Below are 23,472 nucleotides of genomic sequence, written 5' to 3'. Positions count from 1 at the left end.
TTAAGGGTCCATTTATTTAACTTATTTCATGATAGCAATCACTTATTTTTAAAAAAAATTATTTTTGAAATTGTGAGAATAAATTTTTTTTGTATTATTTTAAGAAGCTACTTTGAATAGATTTTAAAAATAATCTAACGTGATTGATGAGAAAGAGAATTTTAAAAAGGCAAGATATATAAAGAGCATAAAATTTTAAAATAATATAATAATAAATTACTTTTATAAATGAAAAATCAAGAAAAATCATAAAATTTAAAAATAATTAATTAATAATTTTTTTATTATTATAATAAATATAAAATAATTTTTCTTTTTATAAAATCCCAACAAAAATTTTTTTATAAAATTTTCAAACTATCTAAAAATAATTTATTTTCAATCTTAAACAAACCGACCTAAATAATTTTTTTTTGAACAAAAAACGGACCTAAATACTTATATCATTAATTTTATCTAAAAATCTAATAAATTTTTTATTTTATTCATATTTAAATAAATTTTTTATAATTAATAATTTTAAATAAGAATAATATTAAAAAACTTAATTAAAAACTAATAAAAACGATACTATGGAAAATGTCTATAATAAACTCAAGATTGATAGCTGTTATTTTTTTTTTTTTAAAATAAAATTTAACTTTTTGATGATCGAATCCAAAACGAGACTACGAACAAGTTCTCTTTCTTCCCTCCCTCGTCGTCACGCCGCTTTCTTTCCGTCTTCTCTTGGGCGTCCCGCGTCCCTCTTGAATTCTATATATACAGCCCCTCTCTTTCACTCCGATTGTCTCCACCATCTACTTCTGCATTCCCATCGCTTTAACTGCTTCACACCATTCTCATTCTCTCTCTCTCTCTCTCTCTGCAACTTTTTCGACTGTCAAGGTACTTTGGAATATCCTCTGCGATCCCAATCTCTCTCTCTCTTTATTATTATAAAATACTCTCTGACTGTTTTCTTTACTATTTTCTTCTTTTTTTTTTTTGGATTTTAATAATAGAAATATGAAAGTGGAAGAACTCCAATTCGAATTCAATCATCACCTCCACCACCAGCAGCGGCGGAGTAAAGAGAAGACCCAATTGGGTGTTGCCGAACTCTCGTCGCCTATCTTCTCTGCCGACGATAGTGGCTGTTTTGAGGAGGTCAATGACGGCGAAGCCGAAGATTGTTTCGTCCAGCCCATCAATTTCGCGATGGTAGATAACGGCATTTTCCGGTCCGGCTTCCCTCGCCCTGCCAACTTCTCCTTCCTCAAATCCCTCGGTCTCCGCTCCATCGTGTATCCACTGGACCCTGTGAATGGATTCTTTGTTGTTTCTCTTCCTTCTTTACGGAAAAAAATTTCGAATCCTTCGTCCTGTCTCTGGTGCCACTGAGCCTTTCTGTGCTGAATTTGTTTGAATGTTTCAGATATCTCTGTCCCGAGCCGTATCCGGAGGAAAGCTTGGACTTCTTGAAGTCAAATGGGATCAAGCTTCATCAATTTGGGATTGACGGTCGAAAGGTATGTAGCTCTTGAAGTTTGTGTTATGCTATGGCAGTAAATTTGTCCTTCTGAATTTTCTTTTTGGATGGTCTCTTTTGATTCTGATTGTCATATATCTGATTGTTTTGGATAACTTGCACAAAGATTAATGAATATCTAACACAATTGACCTGTCACTCTCATCTTTTATTTCGTGCGATTTTTTCTGGAAGTGGCCATGGATATAAACTGGCTACCGAGAATTATTGGATGTACACTATCATATATTTACGGGTCGCCATGTTCTGTTATATTATTACATGATTTTTATTAATGATTAGATTTGGTTCTATCATAATTTGAGCACAGGTAGTCGAACATGGTTCTCTCCTTATCTGCACTTCAATTCTGTAGATCAGTTTTCGACAATGAAATCAATGTAGAAGGAACCCAATTTGGCAGGTGAAGCCTTTTCCTTGGGGATAAAAGGCTTTGACATTCGCTTGTCAATGGAATAATAAATGACTTAGAGATTATAGATTATAATTTTGTTGTCTGCACAATGGGTCTATTGATGGGTTTGTCGGCAAGTTTTTCTCTTCGAGCATCATAAACTTTCCCCTTTATAATGCAAATATAACCATATGCAAGACAAGGAGGTGATGGAGAAGAGAAAAGTACTTATAAATACGGGGGGGGGGGGGGGTTTGAGAAATCGTAATATAACAGCCGTCATCGTATAAAATCATTAATTCCCTGATCCAGTATACTACTGGCTGACTATTGAAGTTTTGGACATGACTTAGCCTGCCTATTGCAGAGCATTTCATTTTTATTTAAAAAAAAAATTATCCTGAAGATGTTCCGCAAATTGTGTGTTGGATTGCATGCGTTCACTTTCATCATTATTATATTCATATTTAGTTCTCACTAGCAACACTTGCTGGCTAAAAAAATATATTTTGTTAGTGCATTGCATTCCTTTGCTTGATAAGACTGAGATCAAATCTTTTACTCATCACATCCCTCTATCACACGTGTGTATTTAGCTATTTATTAAATTTCAACATACTTTATCTGAAATGTGTCGTGGTTATGGACCCAAGTACTAATATGAGAGAACGCTTAACATCCATAGATGTTTTTTCATGTGGTTATATTAATGGTGAAGAAACCGTGTTTGGAATTAAACATTCTTAAAAAATATTTGTCCTGCAAGTTCCAAGATCCAATGCACCCGGCCTTGAGGCCCACAAAGGTTTAGTTTCCACTTGTTCATTTTGTTTCTGTTCTTAGACATTATAGATAAGTGGATTTGAGCCACGCTTGTGGAGATTTTTGTTGGATTGGATTGGTGATTGGCTGATAGCATATTATAGGCTATAGAGAGTACTTGACTACTTATGAATTATAGAACTTCCAGGTCCCTATTTCATGAACTTGTATTTGGACAATAAATCATGAAACCTAACATATGCATAAGAAAACCAGAACAGGCAACTATCTGCTTTTTTTTTTGGCCCCCTCAATGAACGTCAAATGATATATTAATTGCTTATCTTCTCTTTCGGTGTTGATTAGATTTGAGAAGAATAATGTTCCCCCCACTATCTCTGGCAATTTTTTCATTTATAATAATAACAATAACAATAATGATAATGATGATGATGATAATAATAATAATAATAGTCTGTCTTCTATGTTTTTCATCTGAGCTTTTTTCCTCTTTAGCTCATCTTGTATATCACCTACCAATGTGTTTTTACTTTGGTTGAAGACTCAGGACTTGTTTGTTTATTATTTTAATATTTTTTATTTTCTGTTTACTCATAATTACAATGTTTGGTGTTCGTCTTTTTAATAGAACTATGAATAAATGATACAAGACAAGTCTTCTGCATTTGGGTCTAATGCCAGCGTGGTCACTCTTTCTATAATCCATTCTCTGTTATATTGGGTCTATGGAAAATTAGTGGACCAGATTATCATGAATAAAATATATAAGCATGTCACCAAGGGGTTGGGTTTAGTGGAAGAGGCTAGTCCCTCATAATGTAGCCAACTAAGGTTTGAATCCTTATCTAGAGAGATACTCACATCTAATATTTGACTGTGTCTTGAACAAAATTGTTTTTAATTGGAAGATACTTGCGAGCATTAAAAAAAAAAAAAAAGCATGTTAGAGCTGTTTGAAGAAGCCCGTTTGACTTGCTTTAAAAGTTAATTATTAAGCAGATTTAATATTTTCTTTGTGCCTAACAGAATTTCTGTGTGTATTGCTTGGTGAAATGACCATATACTGTTTTTCTTGTTTACAGATGAGGAATGACACTTATGTTTTAAGTTGAGATAACAACTTAATTTATTATGAAATAATGGTCCATATAAACTGACACTGAGAATTGTGCATCCAGGAGCCTTTTGTAACCATCCCAGAGGACACAATATGTCAAGCACTAAGAGTTGTCCTCGGTAATATATCATAACTCGGCCCATTTCTTTCACACTTCATCTTTCGCTTTAGCTGCAGTTTCATTATCTATAAACTTCGTCATCTATAATGCAGATGAGAAGAACCACCCAGTTTTAATTCACTGTAAACGGGGCAAGGTTAGAATTAACTCTATTTATTCCACCCATCATTTTTAATTTTATGGAATAGTCTATGGGACCCATAATGTACTGGTGCCTGCCTAGTTGGCATAGATGAGACATCCAAATTTATCTAGTAAGTTAATTCTATGAAAACTTGGACATTTCATGAGATTGAATGCCTTGATTTTTAGACTAACAAAAAAGGTTAAACTACTCAACATTGTGAAAGGTCAATCAATGCTTTCATATATGCCAACTAAGTGGGAATTTGGGCACTAAGAATCGCTCATAATTTAATGATTCGTGAGAATCATGTAAAATTGCTTCCATTTTACAGCACCGAACGGGTTGTGTGGTTGGCTGCTTCAGAAAGTTACAAAAATGGTGCCTGTCATCAGTGTTTGATGAGTACCTGCGCTTTGCAGCTGCCAAGGCAAGAGTTTCAGATATGAGATTCGTGGAATCCTTCGATACTTCCAGCTTGTTGGCGCATTTGCCCATGTCGTTTTCATTTTCACAGAGGTGATATGAACCCAGAAATTAAACTTGAATATAGGGGTTTTGTCTTCATTTTTCTGTGACAGCAAAACCCAGGTCCTCCTCTGCAATAAATTAGCACAAAATCATGAGTTCCTTCAAAGCATTACAGCGGCAAAGGAATAGTCTTCTGGCAGCATTTTAGAATAAGGGGAAAAAATCCTAGTAGTTTTAGGATTTCCGGTCTGAATGTTACAATGCCCTCAACCCCCCCCCCTTTTTTTTTTCCTTTTCTTTTCTTTTCATTGATGTTTTCAAGCCAGCCAATTCATGAGAAACAGTGTAGATATGTGTTGATTTTTTTCCCTTCAGACTCGTGAGAAATTCAACCAACTTCATATAAAGCTTTCTATGTGTCCCTGAAAACTTGGTGGGTTCCAACATGATCCTCAAGCATCTCATGGCTTGTTTTGATTTCCTTGAAGCTAAATTTGTATTTTTAATTTTATATATTTAATGTACTTGTTTATAATTAAACTAAAATATGTGTGTCCTTAATAATATTATTTATTCTACAATAAACTCTTAATATTAGTATTATTAACAAATTAAAATTTATTTGTCTTGATTTGATTGGATAAAAATATATTAAATACATATAATTAAAGTATTTAAGTCTTACCCATTTTTAAAAAATGGAAGCTCACTTTAGTTAATATCGTCTATCAGTATAAAGAAAAATTAATATCAATTAACTTCAATATTCATAAAATTAAAAAACAATCTAGAATTTGTAATGAAGAACAGTATTCATAAAATACTAGTAAAGGTAATCTCGCGATTGTTATAGATATTTCGAATACACGTTGACGTAGCACATGACTGTATGATGCACGAGTGTCCACCACTCCACCTTGCTTATTCAGAACTCATCTGTTATTTTTCGTGACCAGTACGGAATGAAGTAAGGACAGAGACTGCTCGCCAATAATTATTGCTTTATCTCGTACGACACATTCTTAAATTTCTCACCTTTTAGTTATTTCCTCTTGACAAAAAATATAAAATATTTTTAATTAAATTTTATTTTTTTATAAAATATTTCCTTTATCTCAAATTATAAGATATTTTTAAATAAAATTTTATCTATCAATAAATCTCATTAAATACATTTAACAACCTAATCTTTTCAAAATAAAAATATAAATTTTTAAAAATATCAATTATTTAATACATTGAAAAGAGAAAATATGAAAATTAATTATAGAGAGCGAAATTAAATTTATTAAAATTGATGCATTTAATAAAATTTTAATCTATCTGAAGTGTTTTATATTTTGAATACTCTTTCAAAAGTACCCTATAATTTGAAATTGAGGGAGTAGTTACTTATTTTTAAATTAGCAAAATATTTTTATATTTATCTCTATTTAATATAATATTTTATTTTAAAATAAATATAAAATAATTTATTCATTAAAAATAATTTTAGCAATGACTATACCTTAAAATATTAAAAATATATTACATTTTTTAATATCCAACTCTTTAAAAAATATCTTATATTTTTTTAGTAGAAGAAATATTACTTGTTTAATATAACCAAAACTTTTATATGTTGTTGCTTGCTTGTTTAATAACAATTTTAAGGATTTATTTTTTTTAGAATGTCATTCATTAAATGATATTATTTTTAAATTAGGAGAAAAATCAAGGATTAATGACAAGGACATTTTAGTCCAAAATTTTCAATTTAAAAAATAATTACTAAAATTATTGATTATATTCAAAGTGGGGGGAGTATTATTTTTAACTGTTCCATTGCAAAAATAATAAATAAATAGATATTTCAACATTAAATTATTTTTAGCTAAATATATACAATAGGATCAGTCAGGAAGGTTCGACAAAATAAAGAAAAACAACCAAAATAACCTAATTAATTAAATTATTAATTAATGTTCTAATATCTGAACGCCTAGCTAGCATATATGTGTGCTCCAATCTTTTGAACAGAAAAGCCAAAACGAAGCTGCTTGCTTGTTTTCAGGGCGATAATTTTTGGAATACTGACAAATAAGTTGAATTATTTTTCTCCCATTTGTGTTGCCATAGTTGGCATCTGGCATGGCATAGAGAAATAGATACATTGGCCGGTCAAATTATTTGTCACCATCATCAATGGTGGTCCCATTAATAGGCCTTCCAAGTTGGGACAGAGAAAGGACATTAATGCTATCAAATTCATCATTCAATTAAGCAACACATCCTTAGTATGATCTGACTCACATCAATTATTATTAATTGGCTGTGTACTGATTATTGATACAATACCACGTCTCATATCCTCATGATGATCACCCACTTCCTTTAGACCAAATTATTCACACTCACACCCATTCTACAAGCTTATTGATTTTTATTGACAAGCCTGAGATTATAAAACACAGATTAATTTAATTATAATCAAGCAGTTGGGATTGGACCCAGCTGATTGAGAGAAGATGCTTTGAAAGCTTCAAATCTGGGTTCTTTAGCTTCGAACTTGAGCTTGGCATAGAGCTGCATGTAGTCTTGAAACACAAATTGAGGGTAAAGCTGGCGGTTCTTGTGCTTCTCTGCTGCAACTAGTTGTGGGGCTGGGTAGATCAAAGCGTCACTTGCTGGATTGTAGAATGATGCTACTGACATTCTCGTCCCATTCTTTTGCGCAATCACTCGGTGCTCCACGCTCTTGTACTTCCCATTCGTTATGACCTGTTTCCTCCGCGATCATGTAATGTTAAGAAAATTGGACTGGTTATTCATCAACTATGGCTAAGATACAAGTTAACGGTTCAATGATTGTATTGTGGTTGAACTATAGGATTGAAAATTGAGTCAATCCAGTCGGTTGAACCAATGCCTTAACCGGTTCAATAAAATGCTATTGGTGGTCTCATTACTATTTAACTCCAGTTTTAAATATTAATCCTAAACCAGTATTTCGATGGGGTCAATGATAGGTTTGGTTTTTAATTAGTAACTCCGTTGAACTGATCAATCATGCTGAAACATCATATAAAAAGAAAAGAAGACTACAGTAATTAAAAGTAAGTACGTACCTCAAGCTGGTCACCGATGTTGATAACTAAAGCGTGGGGCAATGGAGGCACATCAACCCAGTGACCATCTTTAAGAATCTGTAGGCCACTGACCTTATCATCTTGGAAAAGAAGGATGATCCCACCCGCGTCTGTATGCTCACGAAGCCCCTTCACCTATTAAAGAAAAAAAGCCTCACATCTAGTAATTAATACATAAAGTCTGGGATTTGTATAAATCAAATAACTTAGACAATATATCTTTCGACATCACCTTCTCTGGGTTGGGACATGGCGGATAGTTGGCCACCTTGGTCCCAAAATTTGGTCCTCTAGATGACCCATCGAATACCTTCTTCAAGTAGCCTTTCTCTAACCCAAGATTCTCACACAACAGACCCAGAAGCTTCTCTGCTACTATCTCTAGCTTGGAAGCAAACTCCTTCATCACCTTCCTGTACTCGTCGGAGAGATCGGCCAAGTCGGAAATGTTGGACTCTGGAAGATGACGCAAGGAGAAGGTGCTTTCCCAGTCCATGTCTTTCATCTCATCGCTTATTTGAACTGAGTCGTCGTCGACGTTCGCTTGGGTTTTGCCAGTGACGAACTCCTTGAACCTCCGTTCCATGCATTGCTTGTAATGCTCTTTGGTGAGTCTCTCCACTGTGTCCATTAACTCGTGGGGTATCCCATGATTCACCACCTGGATGAAAAAAAGCAAAACACATTCATGCACGTATCATATCAATAGGATGATATATATTTCTTCATGAAAAAGAACAACGAATCTGATTGATTAAAACTGCGTGTGTCTGTGTAGTGTACCTCGAAGAATCCCCAGTTCTCGCAGGCATCTCTGATTTTCACCATTGTTGCTTCTCTCTCGTCACCATTGAGCTTCTCCAAGCTGATAACTGGGAAGTTCTCCATCGATCTCTCTCTGTGTCTGATCAATTATTGTGCAGAATAGAGTCTGGCTTGTTGCCATTTATAGGCACGCCTGTGGGTTAGCATGACGAAGGCAAAGAAGTTAACTCTTAAAATATTATAAAATAAAAAATATATGAATAAATTATAGATGCTTCAAAATAATTAAATTAAAGTATGCAGCACCACTCTCTTCTTTTAAAAAGTATTGTGTATATATACAACTTTGGATATTTCTGAAATATATATATATATATAGTTGGGGAAAATCCTTTTCGGGACAAATTTAAAAATAATCTATATAGTTGAAGCTGTCCAATGTTATTTCAACTAAATGGGTGGACACACTTCCAACTAAGGATCCAACTTCCGAGCAGCGAGGAATTAAATATTCATTTTCTTTCTCAAAATAAATCATTCATTTAATTTTACATATTTTGTACCTTCAAAAATATTATCAATTAAAAAGCAAATTTATGGAAATGATACACTTAATGTTTTAATTATTTTAAAATCATGAAATCTAAATCTTTAGTTAAAAAAATTATCAGCTGATATATTTTATTTATATGTGTGTATATTATTCTTATTATTATTATTATTATTATTATTATTATTATTATTAGAACTATTCAAGCATAGTATTGATAGCTTTTAAAATGCTTCGTGATAACGATAAGACTACTAAAATGCAGCAGCAAATGCGTGCATGTTGCTGGGCTCAATAGTCTCCAAAGCAATGAGAACCGCTACTTTATTTTATTTCTCTTTTTTTTAAAAGATGCGATACAAACGCACATGCAGTGTCGCAGTCCAAATTAAGCTCAAAACAGAATAGCTTAAATTGAACAATGAAGGGAAAATTCATATATGGACAAATATGCGTGAGCCAAATAACATAATCAGTCTTAGTTTGACCTTTATACTTAAACATTTGCCCTCTTGTACAAATTAAAAAGCCACACGCTTAATAAGTTATGTGATGTGATTTTTAGTGTATAACACACACACACACACACACAGAGACAGAGAGAGAGGGAATCATGAAGTTGATATATTGGATTGTGTTTTGTGAGGACATAAAAATTAGAAGAAAGAATGGGAACATACACCAAAAACTAAAGCGGTGCTTGTTTGGTGGGTTTGGTGTCACGAGGCTTTGGATTTTCTGTGTATTTCTAATTTGAATTATTTGACTTTGAATAATTATAACTTTATTATTCTGCATGTTGGATAAAGTAAATGTAAGAATATTGTTTTTTTAACTATTAATTTTAAGTTAAAAATGGAAAAAGGTAAAAAATGTTTTAATTAAATATATAAATTCATTATTTTTTTATGAAAAATATGTTATATTTAATACTATTGATAAGAATTTAAGCTGCATCAAGTCGTAGAATGATAAAAATTATAATTTTTTTCATCGATAAAATTTAGACTCAAGATACTTAAAATTAAGTTCATTTAACTGGAGTATCTAATGTGTATATTTATAGAATCAAAACAAATGCAGAAGTTGTTTTTGAAAGAATTATCTCCATTTAAATGAGACAATACTCAAATCTGATTCAGTTAGATATTCAAATAAATAAATAAATAAATTGTGGTATTGATAATTCTGTTAAAGTTTTTACAGAGATACACAAATACAGTGAATGTAAATTGGAAATGAGTGGGGACCTGGAAGAATCAAAGAATGAATGGACAGAGGAAGATGGGAAAGTTTGAGGCAGCAATCAGATACACGCGTGAATATTTGAATGTTCTTTTTTGTTAATTAAAAAAAAATTACAACTTTTTGTGGACTTATCCCAATCCACAAAGAGGTCATGTGGCTTGTCCCATTCGTTCACTTCCCATGCCAATGGTTCGCCACTGATCTCCCACCTTTTATGGCAGAGTATCGTCCTGGGAGAATTATTTAAGTCCCTCTGAACTATTCTAATTACCAGAAAGTCCCACCAAATACTGAAATGGCCACGAGCCCGAGGTTGAGATCCCCAAGTTCTTGGTTGCAAATAACATATGCTATCTAATGACTATAATGCCCATTACATCTGGTTTTGGATGACCGTGAAAAAGTCAAACACCAATTAATAAAGAGTTATGCTAACTTAATCGGTGATTTTGAGTTTAAATCTTAGATATATAGTAGTATTAAATGCTTGTTGGGGAGAACTTTGCCATTATATCAAAAAGAAGTCAAGCGTCATCCTCTGTCCTTGTTCATTGAAAATATGGCTTGTCATAGATTTTATATGTATTTTATTAATCGATATGATATTGAGGATAGTGATAAATTTTAATTAATTTTATAATTTAAAATTTGTAAATAATTTCTTGTATTAATCATGCTAAATAAAATATAAAATCCCTACAAGTTATATTATTTGCAAACTATGAATAATTGTCGGACTCCATACAATGCAGGCAAGCATATGTAAACAAGGAAGGAAATGATTTTATATATTATTCATAAATTATAAATAGTATAAATTATTTTTCAATTTTGCGTAAGTTACATAGGCATAACGTGTCTAGTTCAACAAAACAACACAAATATGAAATTGAGTTGATTAATTATTCCTTTGACACACAAGTTTCTCTGTGTCTCTTTTGGTAAAACGCCTGTTCTTAAATTTCATTCAAACACCCATTTACAAAAACAATCCAAGTTTTCTTTTTTTAGTGACTCATGGATCATTAAAAAAATAAATAAATAAAAGAACTAGAAAAATAACACTTAAACTTATGAATCCATAGCTTGTATTAATAACGGTCAAGAATGTTAAAAGTCATTTCTTTTCGATTATACAAATAATAACTGATAGCACTCCTAGAAGTTAATCATGTTTTTCAAAATTTACTACGTCGTTTCCCGAATGTAATGATGATGTTTTAAATTTGTTATTATATTTGAATAAAAGTAAAACACTTGGTAATATCAAGTTGTAATCTTATCAAACATCAATGATAAGTAACTTTTTTCTATTGTCAGTGAGACATAATTTTTAAATCCTCAATCGTCATAAGTATAAATTATTAGTTTTTGAAAGTAATTTTCCAGATATCTTGAAGAAATTACTTTCTGTTCTATTTTAGAGCCATAGATATCCATTTAAAAAGGACTGGTACATGAACCTTCCCCAAATGCAATAGTCATTATTATAAAGATAAGCTTGAAACGCCTTTAAAATTTTCTTTCAATTTTCTTGTCCGAGTCATACTATCTGCTGCTTATTATTACAGGACCACCATACACTTGCTTCCAGAATAGCATTAATATTTTCAAACATATCTGCATATGAAAGCCAAACTCTAGGTTGGTGCAAATCCATTAAAAAAGAAGAAAAAAAAGTTATAACTTTAAGGGGTAGGTCAAAATTCACCATATTTATGTCTGCTAAAGAATGATGAAATCTCAATATGCTTCCACAAAAGTAGGTGATATTTGTTGCAATTGCAGATAAGGACACTAGCATGTTAATCATGTAATTGCAAGCTCTCTCTCTCTCTTTAACTGGATGCTTGGTTCAACTGGCAAGAAATTGTACATGTTTAGCTAAAAGTTGAGTTTGAGCTCTAAGAATGCAACATCGTTGGTGTTATTGTTTCTATCCAAAGGATCACATCCTAATTCAATATGGATTATCTTGAACTCCCATTGAAGTCCCTTGAGTTCAGTATGCATATACAGCACACAAAAATCTCCACCCCCCTCTCTCACACATCCATGTATCCCTCCTCCCCAAGTCTGAAAATGCTAGTCAACTGATTTTACAACACACAAACCAATATATATGTCACTTGAAACCCCCATAGAAACAGAATTATTTTACTGGAAAAAAATGGGTATATGCATGCCAAGCACACTTAAAAACTTGCATGCGTATTATTCATTTTATACAATTCGTCTTTGACACTTGAATGTGCAAACAAGTAGAGAGATATCTATTAATCCAAGTGGTTTCTTGCCCCACCATAAAGGATGATTGAACTGAGAATGACCTTGTCATAAATACCAAAGTCATGCGTGCCTGAAGAGATCCTTGTTGAAGTCAGTCAGGCTTGAGCCTTTTTTATGGAAACTAGGCACTAAATGCAGAACAACCTGCTCAAATAAGAAGACAGCGTCACTGTGTAGAGAAGTTGAAGACACAGTACAGTGAGAGAAGAACATAAAGACTTCTAGTTGAGAAATCTTTTGATCTTTATTGCAACATCAAACACAGCACCCGCAAGAGATGGATTTACAAATACAAGAGACAAAACAATGCATTTGATTAAATCATAACAATTAGGCATCCCAGCGTAGCACTAGCCAGCAGTTGCCAGGTGTGTGTGTGTGTTTGTGTGTGTGTGTGTCTTACAAGCGGCAATATTCACAAACTACTAACAGTACAGCATATTTTTCAGACTCGGTACATACAAGTATATGGAGAGACGTGTCTAGTAGAACAATCCAGATCAGATGCATGAATTGGATGAGCAAAACATATTTCGTCATCACTTGTTATTTGTTAATCATGAAATTATTGAATAATGAATTATTAAATAGTATAAAAAATTAGGATTAAGGAGGAAAATCTCACAACTTGACCATTCTTAAAAATAAAGCGTTGGCACGGGTGTAAGCACCTGCTTGGTGTAAACTGCATGGAAGAAAGGTTTGTTTCAGTAACCTGTGTGAGAAAACCAGACTAGAATATGGCATCAATTGTGATACGATTTAGTAAGCAAAAAGCACTGTCGTGGCCATTTTCAATTATTTCCATTTAGGGAATTAGAAAGTTGGCCTTAATCAAAATCACTTACATCTTTCCATGAATTTCATAGAAGACTTCCTCACTTTGTCAATTCCGAAGGAAACCTGGGAGTTAAACCAAGTCTAAGACAAATGAAAATAAAACTACACTCAAATTAAAACCCCCCCTCTCCCCTAAAAAAAAAAACACACACACACACACACACAAAATAATAATAATAATAATAATGAGATAATGGTGGGAGGATCAAGGAAAATAGCATGACTATAGACAAGGAAGGTAGAGGAGGCCATTCGATTGGGAAGAAGTCATTAACAACATCTGTTTGCTTCTAGCTTCCACATAACTGCTTTCCGCTAGTTTCCTCATTTTCTAACTTGATCATGATACCAGAAAAAATGCCTTATATATTGGCCATTTCATGCATTTTCCACATATTGGCTCATCAAGCAAGCATCAATTAAGGGGAGGAAAAATGAACAAAAAACAAAAAAACAAAAACTGAAAATGATTAAATAAATGCCTTACATACTTCCATTCTCTATTTATAGCCAATTTCCAACATCAAATGGCGATAACTTCGTCCACGTAATATCCTATGCCACAGGAAATAAATAGAGTTGCAGAAACCCAGTTCCATCCGCTGCTGGACAAGCCTACAACCAAAGGCCAGCTTAAATATTTGTACAAGTTCCCGATCATTCTAAGTGTACTGAATTTTGAGAAAATTACTAACCATCTTACAAGGCACCTCTGTATTCCCCGAGAGACAGGGCGCATGAAAGATGGGTCTCTTTGTGCATAAAGCAATCCTACCTACAGGAAAAAAAGGCCAGGATTTAGCAGATCAACATTTCCAAGAAAAAAGATATAATACTGAAAATTTCGATGATTAATTAAATTAAATCTAAGGTCTTCCTACTTCTGTTAGTCTAAAAATTAAGATAATATCAACAGCCAGTTTCTTAATTTCCTGCAGTGAAAATCCAAGAGTTGGTCTATGGTTTAATCAAAGAGATGTACCTCCAATAGTGCAACAGCAGAAGGATCATCAAATATTTCTAGGCTGCAATCCGCTAGATAATTAAACTGCAGTGATAAAGTGAGCAGCGTTATGCCATGGATTACAGAATACCTCTACCATGCTAGAGTTCAAACTAAGAGTACCTTCATCTACCAAAAAATTTCAAAGAATGCACAATTATACAGAGAGTGGAATCATGGACTGGTAATAAGGGTAAATGAAACAATCATTCGAGGATTCCAAATAAATTTTGTCCGTAATTCTTTAACATGCAATCTTGGCTACTGAATTATATAGACGAAGACTTATTGCCTTTCTGAAATTGTCAATCCAACCTTGGCAATAAAAATTTCACTTGCAGAGACTTCACAATTAAAGAGTTCAAAGATCAAAATTGCAGAAGAGCATTACGCAGTAAAACAACATCCTTTTATCCTGAAGATCAAATATTATCAGAAAAATATCACTGAGCAAAAACTATCAGGTAATCAAATGAATCATTTCATATATCTTGAAGATTACTATTTGAGATCTCATCTTTTTCATCCAATTATGTCACTTCCTCAAAATTCACATGGCATAGGATATACAAAAATTCTTCCATTGAATCAACAAGGTTCCTTATCCATACACGAGAAGTGCAAGCACGAAGTCATCAGATTATTTGAAGGCATATTTGAACCTCCCCTCCTTTTTTTAATACTTTCTGCACGGAATTTAAAAGTAGTGGAGTAACAGAGAAAGAAAGCTTTCTCATCAGACAATATACAGATACATGCAACATGTTATAATTTCACATTTTCCTACTGAATATACGTCTTATTCGCTTCCATTTTTGCAACAAGGAATCTTCCCGCAAAAGGACTAGAGAGAAATACAAGGGATAAGCAAACTTACCCCAAATTCTGTGTTGACTAGAGACTGAATAAAATCCATTAGTTGAAGCTTTGCCCATTTCATGTTTGATGTAGGGTCATCAGTCTGCGGGGGATGTCTCCAAGGTGCTCCAAAACGTAATTTATCTTTTGAAACCTTTCCAGCACGCACATCAAATGCAAACTTTTGCAAGATCTCCAATGCTCTATCCATGGCAGGATTTACAACAGTAATCTAAATGAAGTTTTCATAAGGAAACATGAGGACACATTAATAAAAATTACAGAAGAATATTATGAAACTATTTGGGTTTAACAGTAGAAAGTAGACCAGGGATAATTAGATATACAAATATTTAAATAATTGAATTTTAATCATAAAACCAAAAATTTAACTACTAATGTAATGGAATTTTAATCAGAAAACCAAAAATTCTGTAGCTTTACCTCACCTGAAACAACTGCTACAGATAAAACAGGTGAATTTACACTTATTTTAACCACAACATAGCTATAAAAGATATTAAATTTATAAATGAAGAAATATAAAATACCTAACTTTTCAAATTTAACTAATTTTAGACGAAATTTAATATCAAGATCAAAATGTGTATTAATAAACACAAGTATCAATATAAAATATAAAAACTCTAATAAGAAGCACTGCTCATAAGTCGTGAATAGTATGACTCCATTTTTAGGTTCCTTGCAATGCATGGGACTTGGACCTAATTACTATAAATTTACAATGCTAAGGAAAAAATAAATAACAATGGAACATAAGTTTAACAATATTTTTAATAAAAGAATGCAGTTTATATTCTTAAAGGCATTTTGGTAATATATGGATTTCGAGGGCAAGTGTTTATTTTCAAAATAGTAAGGACAGTTGTGCAATTTGAATTTCTCTCAAGGGATGATGAGTAATTTACTCTTACTAAAAAAGGGACATGTGATTTCAAGCATATGTTGGAAGCTGAAACTTACTTGCAAATATGCTAAATAAGCATCTAAAATGTCCTCAAAGGCACTCTTGTCTCCAGCAATCCTACATTTGAAAAAAAAGAAAAAAAGAAAAGAAAAGTATGAGCAAAATCCTAAACAAAGATATAGTACCAATCACGTAAAAAGATCACACTGCATAAAAACTGGTGGAAAGCAATTAGACATGTTATGTAAGATTGCTAAGATGACACTAGTTGGGAGTAGGATCAAATAATTCTTACTTCTGGTAATAATTGCTTTGTTTGAGAACATAAAGTTCAAATAGGTGTCGAGGGCTTGGACCAAGTAACTCAATGATAATGGTCCACTGCAATTAAAAAAATACTGGTTAATTCATACAAATATATTCCTGGAACTAAAATAAAAGGCAAAGAAACTGAAAAGTTACAGCAAGATAGCACGGCCTCCTTACTTCAGAGTGACTGAAATAATCAGCAACCATGTGCATTTTAGCTTCTTGTGGAGTCCATCCAAAGGTCTGCCAGTTAATTGAATGAGTGACATAAAGTAATGCACAAACCAAATGGACAGGGTCTGTGATCAAATGAAATCTTAAACTGTTATAGACAATTCTTCATATCTCATTAAAATGAGCATAAAAAATATACTCACTTCATAACTATATTGCAGAAGCAACCTTAGGAAATTAATTAGAACTTAGCTGAAGAAAGTGAATGGCTGAATGCACCTCCATAGATACACATACAAACAATAGCATTTCTCACAACAATGATTTTGTTTTCCAAGATGTAAACACATTAAGATGTAATTTGAGTTTTCTTAAAATTGGGAAGCTTGAAGCATTGAATTATTCAGTCTCATTTATTGACTCCAAGAAGGGAGACAGAAAAATACAAATTGATTACTTTGGCTTTTTTTGAGTTCAAGTACATTACATTCTTGCATCTGCAACCCCACGTCCACATAGAACTGTTAGTATGTGATGTGTGAAAGAGAAAAAAAAGTAAATGATTTTGATTGAAGTACCTCACGGGAGATGAATATGTCAATAAATCCAAAATCCAAGAAAGCTTTGTATGAATAGTAGCTGAATCAAACAAGAAGGTATTAGAATTCTTGAACAGACTGGAATGACCATACGCGTATAAAATATTCCAACAAGTTAAAATGCTACATTATAATAAAAACATTTTGCACAAGGGAGAAAAGACATGAGAAAAATCAACTAAACATAGGCACGAACCTCTGTTATAAAGATGGTTGAGAAGTTGACAAGAAACCAAAAAAAAATCAGGGAAAGAGTGGGTATACAAAGACCACAGGCCAACGATGTTGAAAGTTAATTGCTTGGAAATTGACAGATATCAATGCAAAAAATTCAACTCTTAAGCCTACAAATTAATTTTTAATATACTACAGCGCAAAAGGAAACACAAATGACCGGTTATTATCAACATAGAACACATATTTGGTATACAAATAATGAATTTTTAACTATAAAATGCTCTTAATGATTCTATCTTATCATGTTTTTTTTTTTTGGGACAAAGATTCTATCTTTTCATGTTATCTGTATTGTCAGCCATCTGGTAGTTCACTCGTCTGATGCTTCTAATTTATCCATATCACATGATCATTACTCAAAAAAAAAAAAAAAAAAAATGCAGCACGCCAGTACTCAAATTATGCTCCTAAAATAAGTGAGCATCCAGAAAATGAACAAGAATCCCAACTTCTAAGTCTTGGGCGTGGAATAGGGAAAATGAGTTTATATATATATATATATATATAAGGGAAATGAGTGTTCAAAAATCCACATAAACAAACCCAAGTCATAAGTCCTTACTGGCCCAGAAAAGGAAAACGTAAAACCATGTAAGAAAAACAGATGCTCTTAAATTTGGAACCATTTCACGTACAACAAATATGCATTAAAAAAAAAATAAAACTTTGGTGCTTATTCCTGTCAAATTTAAATAAGAGTTTCAGATCGTAAATATCATTAAAGGTAAAGGGTGAGTAAAAGTGAAGCTAATGGAACATACCTATCAGATGTCACCAAGATCACAGGTAAACTACGTACGTTTACACCCAAAGCAATTATTCTCCATATCAAACTATCATGATACAGTGATCCGCTAACTGACAACTCACCATTTAGAGTTGCATGTTTCAAAACTTCAACATTGTTAATAACCAACTTTGGCTGCAAGTAATTTGAAAGCATCAGCAATTTGAACATCCAATTCACTTCTAAAAACTTACTCAAATTTATTCTACACACCATAGAGGAGAATGCATTCCCACAAACATTGCTTTGGAATCATTTCAAAGCCAAAAACTAAACCACAGGTGGCATGATACTAGCATGATATGTATATATATATATGTTTATTCAGTTATTACAAGTAACATATATATGCATCTAGACACACACACACGCGCGCGCGCGGACATAACATAACTACCTGAAAATGATCAATTTCAGCAGCTTGTGACAACAACTCCAACAATAAACAGGGCCAGTCAGTACAACAATGTGCCAAAGACCTTGAAAACCCACCTGTCCTGTTCAGATGAGCAATGGCATTAGCTCTCCAACCTTGTTGAACCTTAATAACCTCCTTTGCCAGTTTCAGTGCCACAATTGCCTCCTTGAAATACGAAGCCTCCTCAACAGACAGGCTACGCCCCTTCTCACCCAACCCCAAAATCCGATCAATCTCATTGGCATTATATCCAGCAGATACCGCAAAAACTGCGTGATCCCACAATCTGGAGAGCGAAACCTTGTTTGAAACAGCAGATTTTGAAGCAATACTGCTCTGCAATATACGCTTGAGTGCTGTATTTAAACCATGCCATTTGTTTAGAGTGGTGAATATTTGCCGGGAGGTGATGGTTCCAAGCATGATCCCTTTTTCTGCCATGGATTCCAGGACGTGTTCAAGCTTCTGCCGGCAATCTGACAAAGTGGGTGGAGGGCAATTCGACCAAGAAGTCCATGGAAATGACTGATTGTATTGCGGGTGGTGATCTTTGATGGTTTCAGCAAAATCTACATACCCAGTGAGGTGGGGGCCTTTGTTCCAATCGCCAAGCAAACCTGGAAACTAAAAACTGTAAGAGAAAGTGAATTGAGAACTGAACCACGAGAGAAGGCTGATGGGAATGTACGTTCGAGTATTAGAGTGGTTTTCCCAACGCCTCTGGGTCCGTGAAGAATGAGAGGCTGAGGGACGCGAGGGTGTTGAACGTGGTTGTTTAAAATGGTTTCAAGCAGGGGTCTTGGTATGATCTTCCAAGGTTTATGCACCATCTTGCGATTCGGTTGAGGCACTCAGCAGCTATGGTTCTGAACTGAGGCGGAGATCGAAACAGGGTTTTGGGGGGTTTAGGACTGTCGGACCAACCAACTGTTCATTTTTTGGTTTTGGGTGGACAATGGAGGTCCATATTCCAATATTCCTATCCATGCTTATTTCTCCTTCATCCTCGACCCATAAATACCATTTTTCGGGTCAATTATTCATGAATAACGTAATTTATTTTTCGGAATCTTATCTTATTAGTTCTAGCCTGTGTGATCTTGTGTACTTTTATTATTGTCTTTCAATAAAAAACGTAATTTATTTTTAATTTATATTATTATATAATAATATATGATATAGGAAAAATTAATCCTTTGGCATTTATAATTTTAATTGAAATAAAATTCTACTCTTAAATTTTGACTTGGTGTAATTGAGTTTTTATAGTTTTGACCAAGACTCAATTTAGCCCCTTTTGTACCAAAAAAAAAAAACTCAAGTTCTAAATTTAACTTAATGCAAATCATTTAACCATTTAAAACGTTAGTTATGGTTCAATAAATAATTTTAATCCTTATATTTTTTTAAAAAAAAATGTAGGACTAACATATTAAAAGATTAAAATTATAGAGATTGAGTTGCACTCAGTGAAAATTTAATAATTGAGTTTTAATTGAATTAAAATTACAAAATTTAATTGCAATAAGTCAAAGTTCATAGAATGAATTTTAATTGAGTTAAGAAACCAAATGGTTAATTTTTCTAATAATATGCATGGAATATAAATAATTTAAACATTTTTTGTTTGTTTGTGCACATGTATCTTTTTATGGAAGGTATTTTATGTTTGTGTGTGTTTGTATACAAGCAGAAATTTTATTCAAAGTACAATCAAATACTAAATATGAGCATTTTTTTAAATAAAAATTTGGATATTAATTTACTAAGTTATTGGGGATTAATTCTTTTCATTATACTAGAAAGACATTATTTAACAAGCAGAATGTTAGTGGTTAAAAAAAAAGGGAAACAGTGCATCAATTATTTCTCTTGAAAACTCTCATTATTGGCTCTTAGAAATAATTAGCCTTTTTTGCCATGAAAACTAAATGTTGAAATTTCAACTTACAAGAGAAACGATAATTTTATTTTCCTGCTTCAACAAACTTTGCTCTTGTTTTAACTCACTAGAGGTTCGCTAATTATTAGTAATTGCATCAATCCACGCCTCAAAGGGTTCGTCTCTGGTACTGATTTTTGTGTTCGTTGTCTCACTAGAGTTCTTTAAACAACACACTGGTGCTTCTGACTGTGTATCATCAAGATCCAGAGCCCAAAAGGTTGAAGAGACCATGTTCTTGTTGGCATTCTGAGGAGCAAGGGTTGGTTCTGTCAGTGCCATATCAACATTTTGTGTGCTTAAGGCTTCAGTGACTGTATTCAAACTTTGAGCATGAAAGGTTGGTTCTGCAACCATCTTGGTCCCAAAAGTAACTTGAGGAGTAGAGGTTGGCGGTGGTGTCATCCCATTGAGGTCACCAACAGTCTGAGCCAAACTAGTCTGGGAATTATAGCTCTGACCAGTGGAGGTGGGTGCTATTGCTACCTCAAGAGGATTGTGAGCACTAACCATTGTTACATTTCCCCGAAATGTTGGTGCCAGATCAAAAAAATTAGCAAAACCAACTTTATAATTTTCAGGGCTGGAAGGAACAATGCTTGTATTTTCTAGGAATGGGTTGTATTGGGCTTGAGGTACTGAGGAAGGCTGATCAAATAATGAATCAAGGATTAGTGAGCCTATGCCATTTGACAATTTATTAGTTGATGTGTGTTCTGGTGTAGTTCCTATCTTAGCAAACACTAAATCCCAGCAATCTTTGGAGCTATTATTCAAATCAAGGTTTTGTTGTTCCTGATCTCTTGTTTGACTATCGTGCTGCTTTACTTGCTTGGGTGTAGATGCTATCTCAGCTAGAACTAAACCCCAACAATCTATGGAACCATTGATTGACTTCAAAGTTGTATTTTTCTGTTCCTGGTCTGTTGTTTGACTATCATGCTTCTCTACTTGCTTGGGTGTAGATGCTATCTCAGCTAGCACTAAATCACAACAATCTGTGGAACCATTATTGTTTGGACTCAAGGTTGTGATTTTCTGTTCCTGATATCTTGTTTGACTATCATATTGCTCTACTTGCTTGGGTGTAGATGTTATCTCAGCCAGCACCAAATCCCAACAATCTATGGAACCGTGGTTTGAACTCAAAGTTCTATTTTGTTGATCCTGATCATTTGCTTGACTATCACATTTCTCTACTTGTTGGAAATCATCAAAAATCACCAAGTCAAAACATGAACTTGTTTGATCAATTGGCAATGACTTGCCCAGGCTCAAGTCAGCATCAGTAGTAAAAATCACGAGGTCCTCCAATGATGCACATTGAGAGCCATATTCAGATCCACGTTCCGAAAACTTTAAAGGTGCCTCAAATTGCTCATTAGATTCATCTTGGCCTGAAACTGAACTAGTATCCTTTGGCAGAGTTGGAAGAAGATTGCGTTTGGAATCACAAATTGGGGATAGTGGTTGACCATTATTTGCAGAAAATGAAGCCCTATCTTTCATGAACTCTTGCAATGTCTCCATAAGCTCATTAGACACCTTTTGCACACTTGGGTACTCAGATGTCTTCCCAATTCCAAGGCTCGCACACAAAGCATAGAATCCAGATAGCTCATCAAATTGTTTAGAGGATTTGACACAAGCTTTGTAGGCAATAGCACATGCCTCATATGGTAGCTGAAAGAAGTTATCAAAGATCACAGAAAGCCCATCAGAAATGTCCCTGTACAGATCAAAACTCTCTTGCAGAATAGCATATAAAGAAATCTTAATCAAACTGTTATTCTTTGCTGCCCCGGTTGGACGTGACCCAATTGCTCTATCCAACAATTTCTGCCAATGAGTAATTCTATCAAGCACTAGTGTGGGTTTCATGCCTTTAATCCCCGATTCATTAGACAGATTACTATGTTTCAAGCTCTTCTTTTGGATTGCTTCACGATAATACGTGAATCGACGCTGAAGCTTTCCTGTGAGAAAGCAATCTAAGCGTTCATCAAGGTACAGAGCAAACGTTCTAATAAAGGAAGTGTAGTCCCAAGAATTTGGAGTGGAATCATCCTTGAAATTAGAGAGATTAAGAATTTTAGCACCTCGTTTCATGGCGTGGAAAATTTCTCTGGGGAAATACGGATCACCGTCTTGAAAGATTCTAAGAACAAGCATGAGGGATTTTAGGGCAACAACCCAATTGCGAGTTCTGCCGATTCGTTTGCCAATGGACTGGGCACAAGCTGCAGCAAAAACTTTGTTGGAAGATACGAGAAGAACAATTTCATTCACATGCCGATTTCCCATCGGAATTTCATCATGCCTGGTGGCTTTAAGAATGTTAACCTCAAGATTTGCGGCACTGCTTACCTTGGCTAAGCCAATACTGGTTTGGTCCTTCATTGCCCCTATGGCCTTCCTTAGCTTGCAAGCCATGGTGCATTGTTCAAATTTCACTTCGATCTCCAAGGTTTTTTTTCAGCTATTTGAATTGAATGTTTGTTGTTGTTGTTGGTGGTGGTGGTTATTTTTTCCCCTGAGATGGGTGGGGTTTATGGGAGAGCGCAAGGTGTCTAGGAGAGAAGAAAATGGACTGTTAATATGCAGAAAATGTCTGATCTTAGCGTTGAAGATGTTTCATTTGCGTGGTGCAGAGTGGAGAATGGGAAGTCATCCTCGAAAACTGGAAGATTTATTCCTTTGGTTGACCAATATATCCATTTCTGATTAGACCATGAGATGTCATTTTTCCACATTTGTTAGAAATTTAGAATTATCCACAGTTTATAATATGATAACAAAACACTTCATCAATTTCAAATTATAAAATAATTTAAAATAAAATGACATATATTAATA

General features: G+C 33.8%; 4 protein-coding genes across 14 annotated transcripts; 1 reads left to right on the top strand and 3 right to left on the bottom strand.

Moving 5' to 3' along the window:
- Nucleotides 1–740: 740 nt before the first annotated feature.
- Nucleotides 741–5,061, top strand: LOC129302453 (tyrosine-protein phosphatase DSP1-like). Its single transcript, XM_054941356.1, has 6 exons — nucleotides 741–888; nucleotides 1,005–1,286; nucleotides 1,418–1,511; nucleotides 3,887–3,944; nucleotides 4,039–4,082; nucleotides 4,405–5,061. The coding sequence occupies exons 2-6, from the start codon at nucleotides 1,009–1,011 to the stop codon at nucleotides 4,591–4,593; spliced, it is 663 nt and encodes a 220-aa protein (XP_054797331.1). The 5' UTR covers nucleotides 741–888; nucleotides 1,005–1,008; the 3' UTR covers nucleotides 4,594–5,061.
- A 1,753-nt stretch (nucleotides 5,062–6,814) lies between these two features.
- LOC129302452 (1-aminocyclopropane-1-carboxylate oxidase-like) lies at nucleotides 6,815–8,609 on the bottom strand. The gene is made up of 4 exons (XM_054941355.1): nucleotides 8,453–8,609; nucleotides 7,902–8,330; nucleotides 7,649–7,804; nucleotides 6,815–7,301 (listed from the first exon to the last, which is right to left on the bottom strand). The coding sequence occupies exons 1-4, from the start codon at nucleotides 8,555–8,557 to the stop codon at nucleotides 7,011–7,013; spliced, it is 981 nt and encodes a 326-aa protein (XP_054797330.1). The 5' UTR covers nucleotides 8,558–8,609; the 3' UTR covers nucleotides 6,815–7,010.
- Nucleotides 8,610–12,355: 3,746 nt separating this feature from the next.
- On the bottom strand, nucleotides 12,356–19,640 carry LOC129300084 (uncharacterized). 11 transcript variants are annotated; one of them, XM_054938633.1, is made up of 14 exons: nucleotides 19,363–19,640; nucleotides 18,654–19,291; nucleotides 18,231–18,391; nucleotides 17,212–17,272; nucleotides 16,637–16,702; nucleotides 16,446–16,531; nucleotides 16,207–16,267; nucleotides 15,242–15,454; nucleotides 14,344–14,409; nucleotides 14,057–14,136; nucleotides 13,849–13,976; nucleotides 13,370–13,442; nucleotides 13,147–13,206; nucleotides 12,356–12,665 (listed from the first exon to the last, which is right to left on the bottom strand). In XM_054938633.1, exons 1-11 carry the CDS (start codon nucleotides 19,502–19,504, stop codon nucleotides 13,862–13,864), a joined length of 1,689 nt encoding a protein of 562 aa, XP_054794608.1. In that variant the 5' UTR covers nucleotides 19,505–19,640; the 3' UTR covers nucleotides 12,356–12,665; nucleotides 13,147–13,206; nucleotides 13,370–13,442; nucleotides 13,849–13,861. The 11 variants fall into 11 exon arrangements, with proteins under 11 accessions (XP_054794608.1, XP_054794631.1, XP_054794591.1 ...); XM_054938656.1 differs by having other exon boundaries at nucleotides 13,147–13,236; nucleotides 13,370–13,424; XM_054938616.1 differs by having other exon boundaries at nucleotides 13,370–13,424.
- Nucleotides 19,641–20,540: 900 nt separating this feature from the next.
- On the bottom strand, nucleotides 20,541–23,268 carry LOC129303792 (clathrin coat assembly protein AP180-like). Its single transcript, XM_054943311.1, has 2 exons — nucleotides 22,984–23,268; nucleotides 20,541–22,856 (listed from the first exon to the last, which is right to left on the bottom strand). The coding sequence occupies exons 1-2, from the start codon at nucleotides 23,054–23,056 to the stop codon at nucleotides 20,695–20,697; spliced, it is 2,235 nt and encodes a 744-aa protein (XP_054799286.1). The 5' UTR covers nucleotides 23,057–23,268; the 3' UTR covers nucleotides 20,541–20,694.
- Nucleotides 23,269–23,472: the final 204 nt, after the last annotated feature.

Source organism: Prosopis cineraria, unplaced genomic scaffold, assembly GCF_029017545.1.
Source record: "Prosopis cineraria cultivar Desert tree isolate PC_DT_omini unplaced genomic scaffold, ASM2901754v1 PC2, whole genome shotgun sequence".
Classification (NCBI taxonomy): domain Eukaryota; kingdom Viridiplantae; phylum Streptophyta; class Magnoliopsida; order Fabales; family Fabaceae; genus Prosopis; species Prosopis cineraria.
Note: the sequence above shows the minus strand (reverse complement) of the source record. Positions and strands in the feature narration are given on the sequence as shown.

Bases quoted from the DNA above. Each gene is read 5' to 3' on its own strand.
- LOC129302453 (XM_054941356.1), top strand. From the start codon at position 1,009: ATGAAAGTGGAAGAACTCCAATTCGAATTCAATCATCACCTCCACCAC. The intron at 1,287-1,417 runs GTATCCACTGGA...TGAATGTTTCAG, and splicing joins CTCGGTCTCCGCTCCATCGT to ATATCTCTGTCCCGAGCCGT. The intron at 1,512-3,886 runs GTATGTAGCTCT...TTGTGCATCCAG, and splicing joins TTGGGATTGACGGTCGAAAG to GAGCCTTTTGTAACCATCCC.
- LOC129300084 (XM_054938633.1), bottom strand. From the start codon at position 19,504: ATGGTGCATAAACCTTGGAAGATCATACCAAGACCCCTGCTTGAAACC. The intron at 19,292-19,362 runs GTACATTCCCAT...TTTAGTTTCCAG, and splicing joins AACCACTCTAATACTCGAAC to GTTTGCTTGGCGATTGGAAC. The intron at 16,703-17,211 runs GTACTTCAATCA...ATTAACTGGCAG, and splicing joins ACATATTCATCTCCCGTGAG to ACCTTTGGATGGACTCCACA.
- LOC129302452 (XM_054941355.1), bottom strand. From the start codon at position 8,557: ATGGAGAACTTCCCAGTTATCAGCTTGGAGAAGCTCAATGGTGACGAG. The intron at 8,331-8,452 runs GTACACTACACA...TTTTTCATCCAG, and splicing joins AGAACTGGGGATTCTTCGAG to GTGGTGAATCATGGGATACC. The intron at 7,805-7,901 runs GTGATGTCGAAA...TTTCTTTAATAG, and splicing joins CATGTCCCAACCCAGAGAAG to GTGAAGGGGCTTCGTGAGCA.
- LOC129303792 (XM_054943311.1), bottom strand. From the start codon at position 23,056: ATGCACCATGGCTTGCAAGCTAAGGAAGGCCATAGGGGCAATGAAGGA. The intron at 22,857-22,983 runs GTAAGCAGTGCC...TTTTTGCTGCAG, and splicing joins CCAGTATTGGCTTAGCCAAG to CTTGTGCCCAGTCCATTGGC.